General features: G+C 76.6%; 1 protein-coding gene across 2 annotated transcripts; it reads left to right on the top strand.

Annotated features, from left to right (window-relative positions):
• Positions 1–557: 557 nt before the first annotated feature.
• PPP1R1B (protein phosphatase 1 regulatory inhibitor subunit 1B) lies at positions 558–5,998 on the top strand. 2 transcript variants are annotated; one of them, XM_064524705.1, is made up of 8 exons: positions 558–1,219; positions 1,996–2,056; positions 2,990–3,012; positions 3,946–4,021; positions 4,104–4,238; positions 5,395–5,460; positions 5,532–5,675; positions 5,775–5,998. In XM_064524705.1, exons 1-8 carry the CDS (start codon positions 1,139–1,141, stop codon positions 5,837–5,839), a joined length of 651 nt encoding a protein of 216 aa, XP_064380775.1. In that variant the 5' UTR covers positions 558–1,138; the 3' UTR covers positions 5,840–5,998. The 2 variants fall into 2 exon arrangements, with proteins under 2 accessions (XP_064380775.1, XP_064380776.1); XM_064524706.1 differs by lacking the exon at positions 5,395–5,460 and having other exon boundaries at positions 560–1,219.
• Positions 5,999–6,116: the final 118 nt, after the last annotated feature.

Here is a 6,116-nt window from a genome sequence, read left to right on the forward strand (position 1 = left end):
TGTGCAAAGCCACGCAGAGCCGTGCAGAGCCGTGTTTCCCCGTGCAGAGCCGTGTTTCTCTGTGCAGAGCCGTGTTTCTCCGTGCGGAGCCGTGTTTCTCCGTGCAGAGCCGTGTTTCTCCGTGCGGAGCCGTGTTTCCCCGTGCAGAGCCGTGCTTCGCCGCGCTTTGCCCTGCCGGGCCAAGCAGGCGGCCGGTGGCACGGTGCCACGCGGGTAAATATTTTGCGGGAGCGGCGGCTGCTGGCCCGGGGCCACCCGCGGCCGTTGGGGCACCTGCGGATCCGGGCGCCGTGTCCCGAGTCGCCTTGCGGAGGCCCAACGGCAGCGCCGGGCTCGGCGTCCCCTCCGGCCGGGACGAGCTGGCGGGGCCCCGGCAGGGCCCGGCTTCCTCCCGCCGGCGGCACGTGCAGCGCCGTGCACCGGGGCCGCCTCGGCACGGGACGGGGCGGACGCTCGCTTCGCTCCGCGGCTCTGCCCAAGTTGCAAAGTTTCACAAGCGGAGCCGGCGGTGCCGCTGGCGGGGGGGTCCCGCGCGCCCCTCCCACGGCAAAGCCCACTCTCGGTGGAAATTTCCACGGGGAAAAACCACGGAGAGCCGCGCGCGTCCCAGGGTGCCCGGCCTGGGGACAGCAGCTCGCTCCGGGGACCCCGCGGGTCGGTCCCCACGGACGTCCCCCGCGTCCCCGCGCGGGTCCCACACGTCACCCCCGCCTGCCCCCCCGGGGAAACCGAGGCACGGAGGCTGCCGGGGCAGCGAGCGCCCCATGTCCCCGCCGTCCCGCGTGTCACCGCCGCCGTGCCGCGGGGGCCCTCGCCCGCCCGGCCGCCGAGGGGTTAACGGGGGCCCCGGCGGGTTCGCCTGCCCCCCCGGCAGCTCCCCGAGGGCTCATTAGCGGCGGCCCCCCTGCCCGCGGGATGAATAATTCAGCGCGCTCGTAGGAGAGCGTCCTCCCTCCCTCTCCTTCCTCCTCCTCCTCCTCCTCCTCCTCCTCCTCCTCCTCGCGGCTCTGCCTTCCCGGCTCGCTGCGCTCAGTCGGTGCCGCGCGAGCCGGGCGCTGCCGAACTCCGCAGGGCGCGTGGCGGTGGTGGTGGCAGCGGCGGTGGCAGCGGTGGCAGCGGTGGCCCGCGAGCCCCCGCCATGGACCCCAAGGACCGCAAGAAGATCCAGTTCTCGGTGCCGGCGCCCCCCAGCCAGCTGGACCCCCGCGCCGTGGAGATGGTGAGGCGGCCGTCGGGGTGGGGTGGCCCCGGACCCCCGGCACTGGTCCCCCCCCGCGCCCCGGGGACCGCGCCGGCCGGGTGCCACCGGGGACAGGCCGGGGGGACAGGAGGGACGGGACGCGGCACGGGACGGGACGAGGGGGACGGAGGGGACGAGGCTGGACGGGTTGGGGGCTGGAGGGGACGGGGATGGACAGGACGGGGGACGGAGGGGACAGGGCTGGACGGGACAGGGGATGGAGGGGACGAGGCCGGATGGGTTGGGGGACAGAGGGGACAGGGGACAGAGGGGACGGGGCTGGACGGGGGCACAGGGGCAGGACACGAGCGCTCCAGGTCCCCGGGCGAGCCGCGGTCCCACGGCAGAGCTGAGCTGTGCAGGACAGAGGGACAGGAGGGGCCGGGACAGGGGGACGGAGGGGACAGGAGGGAGAAGCACTGGGGGGGCAGGACGGGGGCGCAGGGGACGGGATGGGGCAGCGGGGACGGCGCGGGACGGCGGGACGGTGCCGACGACCGCAGCCGGGCTGCCCCTGCCCGGGGGCCGCCGCCGGGACACGGCTGCCGCGGTGGGGCCGGGGGTGCCAGGGGCACCGGGGTCCCGTGGGTCGGCCGTGGGCACCGCGCCGGGCACGGCCTCCCGCGGGGCGCTGCACCGTGCAGCCCTCCCGGCCGGCGCCCGCCGGCACCAGCGCCCGCGCCCGCACGTGCCGGGGCCCGGGAAGGGCAGGGGCAGCCCGGCGCCCGCCGCGCGGTGACGTCCCGCTGGCGCAGATCCGCCGGCGGAGGCCCACGCCGGCCATGCTCTTCCAGCTCTCCGAGCACTCGTCCCCAGGTGAGCCGCCGCGGCGGGCGGGGACGGGACGGGACGGGACGGGACGCGGTGGCGGGGGACGTGCTGGGGATGGCACTTGACGCTGGGATGGGACATGGTGATGGGGACGTGCCAGGGATGGGACATGGTGGCAGGGATGGGATTTGGTGGCAGGGACGGGATTTGGTGTCACATACGGGACAGGGTGGCAGGGACGGGAGGTCACAGCAAGGACGGGACATGGTGGCAGGGACAGGGTGTGGTGGCAGGGACAGGAAGTCACAGCAGGGATGGGACACAGTGTCAAGGACGAGACGTGGTGGCAAGGACGGGACACGGCGTCAAGGACGGGACGTGCTGGCAGGGACGGGACACGGTGTCAGGGACGTGGTGGCAGGGACAGGACATGGTGGCAGGGACGGGATGCGGTGGCAGGGACGGGACATGGTGGCAGGGACGGGATGTGGTGGCAGGGAGGGGACACGGTGGCAGGGACGGGATGCGGTGGCAGGGAGGGGACACGGTGGCAGGGACGGGATGTGGTGGCAGGGAGGGGACACGGTGTCAGGGACGTGGTGGCAGGGATGGGACACGGTGGCAGGGACGGGATGCGGTGGCAGGGATGGGATGCGGTGGCAGGGACGGGACACGGTGTCAAGGACGGGACGTGGTGGCAGGGAGGGGACACGGTGTCAGGGACGTGGTGGCATGGACGGGACATGGTGTCAAGGACGGGATGCAGTGGCAGGGACAGGACGTGGCGGCAGGGACGGGATGCGGTGGCAGGGACGGGACGTGGCGGCAGGGACGGGATGCGGTGGCAGGGCCAGGACACGGTGGCAGCCCCCGGAGGGTGGGGACGGGGTTGCCGGGGGTCTGCCCGGCCCTTGGGCGCCCGCGGGTGCCTTGGGGCCGCGTCCCGCTCACGGGCTCTCCCCGGCGCGGCGGCTGCAGAGGAGGAGTCCCTGCCCTGCCAGGTGAGCGGCCATCGGCGCGGGGACGGGCGCGGGGACGGGCGCGGGGACAGTCACAGTGATGGGTGCCGGGGCGGCACGGCCGCCGCACGCGGTCCCGAGTTATCGGGCGGCCCCGTCCCGGCCTGGCCCCGGCGCTTATCGGTGTTCCCTGCCTCCTCCCGGCCCGGGGACGGGACACGGCGGCAGGCGCCGGCTCCGGGGGGACGGGGACGGGGACGGGGATGGGGACAGGGCCAGGCGGCGGGATTCAGCGGCGGTGCAGACCCCCTCGGGCCCTCGCAGGCGACCGTGGGTGGGGGCTCGGCCTCAGCGCCCTGGCCCCGAACCGGCCCCAGCCCTGCGGGGTCCCTGTGGCAGGGTCCCCATCACGGGGATGTCCTCGGGGGGGTCCCCATGGCAGGGTCCCCATCACATGGACATCCTCAGAGGGGTCCCCATGGCAGGGTCCTCTTCCCAGGGTCCCCTATGCAGCTTTCTCATCCCAGGGTCCCCATCCCAGTGTCCCCATCCTGGGGTCCCCATCACACAGGGTCCCCATCCTGGCATCCCCATCCCAGGGTCCCCATCCCAGTGTCCCCATCACACAGGGTCCCCATCCCAGCGTCCCCATCCCAGTGTCCCTATCCCGGCGTCCCCATCCCGGCGTCCCCATCCTGGCGTCCCCATCCCAGTGTCCCCATCCCGGCATCCCCATCCCGGCGTCCCCATCCCGGCGTCCCCATCCTGGCGTCCCCATCCCATTGTCCCCATCCTGGCGTCCCCATCCCGGCGTCCCCATCGCGACCCCCCGTTCCCAGACCTCTGCCCGCCGCCGCAGAGCCGGGCCAGGCCGCCCCGGGGGCCGCGGTGGGCGGGGGGACGCCTGGGCCCCCAGCTGCGGTGCCTGGGGGGGGGCCGCGGGCAGGGCCGACCTGTGCCCCCCCCCCCCCGCAGCGCGCCTCCGGCGAGGGCTGCCTGCTCAAGCCGAAGAGGAGCAACCCGTGCGCCTACACGCCGCCCTCGCTCAAAGGTACCGCGGGCCGGGGGGGCCCGGGGGGGGGGGCCGGGGGGGGCCGGGGGGGCCGCGGTGCTGAGGTCACCCCCCGGCACAGCCGTGCAGCGCATCGTGCAGTCGCACCTGGAGGGCGGCCTGGCCGGCGGCGACAGCTCCGAGGGCGAGGGCGAGGGTGACGACGGCGAGCGGGAGCCGGGCCGCGCCGGGGAGCCCGACAGCGCCCTCGAGCCTGGTGAGCGCCGGGGCCGGGGCCGCCGGAGCCCGGGGGACGCGGGGACACGGGGACGGGGCTGCCTCGGGGCATGGGGACACGGGGACATCGGGACGGGGCCCTTGGGGGACAGAGCTGCTGGAGCCCAAGGGACGTGGGGACGTGGGGATGGGGCTGCCTGGGAGCCTGGGGGACATGGGGACATGGGGCTGGGGCTGCCGGAGCTGGGGGGACGTGGGGACACGAGGATGGGCTGCTGGAGCACAAGGGACGCGGGGACATGGGGACGGGGCTGCCGGAGCACGGGGGACATGGGGACATTGAGACTGGGCTGCTGGAGCCCAGGGGACATGGGGATGTGGGAATGGGCCCCCGGAGCCCAGGGGACATGGGGACACGGGGATGGGGCCACCAGAGCCTGGGGGATGTGGGGACGTGGGGACGGGGCTGCCGGAGTGGAGGGGGACGCGAGGACATCAGGACAGGCTGCCTCAGGGCATGGGGGACACGGGGCCTTGGGGGACAGGGCTGCCTGGGAGCCCAAGGGACACGGGGACATGAGGATGGGGCTGCCGGAGCTGGGGGGACACGGGGACACAGGGACGGGGCTGCTGGAGCCCAGGGGATGTGGGGATGTGGGAACTGGCCGCCAGAGCCTGGGGGACACGGGGACACGGGGCTGGAGCTGCTGGAGCACGATGGATGTGGGAATGGCGCTACCGGAGCACGGGGGACGCGGGGAGACGGGGCTGGGGCTGCCGGAGCGCGGGAGATGTGGGAACATCGGGACAGGCCGCTGCAGCCCAGAGGACACGGGGATGGGCTGCCGGAGCCTGGGGGACGTGGGGACACGGGGATAGGGCCACCGGAGCGCAGGGGACGTGGGGACACGGGGCCAGGGCTGCCGGAGCTGGGGGGACGCGTGGGGGGACGTGGGGACGGGTCGCCGCAGCCCGGTGGCCCCGGGGATGGGCTGCCGGCTGGGAGGGGCGCAGCGGCGGGTGCCCGCGGCCCCGGGCCCCCCCGGCGCAGCAGCAGCGGGGCTCGCCGGGGCCGGGGCCGGCGGGGCCGCGGCGGCGGCGGCGGCGGCGGGGGGGGGGCCGGGGCCACCAGCTCCGGCCGCGGCCCCCCCCGACGCCGACGCCGCGCCGCCGGCTCACCGCCGCCTCCCGCGAAGCCCCGGGGCGCCGGGCCCGGGCCGAGCCGCGGCTGCCGCCCGCCGCCAAGGCGCACCGGCGGAAAGGTAACGGCGGGGGCGGCGCGGGGGGGCGCGGGGCGCCGCGGGCCCGTCCCCACGGGGCTGTGCGTCGCCAGGCGGGCAGAAGGTCTCCTTCGCCGCGGGCAGAGCCGAGGAGCTGCAGGCGCGGGCGGTGCCCGAGATCCCCGAGGACCCCGAGGGCGGCGGCAGCGACGAGGAGGAGCCGGGCCCGGAGCGGGCCGGGGGCGGCGGCGGCGGCGGTAGGGGCTCGCCTCGGCTCGGGCCGCCCCGACGGCCGGGGGCGGGGGGGGGTCCCGGGTGTCCGCCGCCGCTGAGCGCGTCCGTCCGTCCGTCCGCAGGGCGCAGCGAGGAGCCCGCCGCCGCCGAGCGCCCGCCGCCGCCCCCCCCGCGGGGCGCCAGCTAGCCGCGACGGCCCCGCGCCCGCCCCGCCCGGCCCCGGGCGCTGTGCATGGCCCCCCCGGACCCCCCCGGACCCGCCGGGGCCCCCCGGACCCCCGGGGCCCCCGCGGGTCCCCCCGCCCCGCATCCAGCATCGCCTGCGCAATAAACCGCTGTACAGAGAGGCTCGGCTGCTGTCGGGGGGGCGGGGGCCCAGGCGTCCGGGGGGCACGTGTGGGGCGGGGGGGCGGATGTCCAGGGGGTATCCATGGGGCAGGGGGCCAGGGGGCCCAGGCGTCCGG

Source organism: Dromaius novaehollandiae, chromosome 22 (genome assembly GCF_036370855.1).
Source record: "Dromaius novaehollandiae isolate bDroNov1 chromosome 22, bDroNov1.hap1, whole genome shotgun sequence".
Classification (NCBI taxonomy): Eukaryota; Metazoa; Chordata; class Aves; order Casuariiformes; family Dromaiidae; genus Dromaius; species Dromaius novaehollandiae.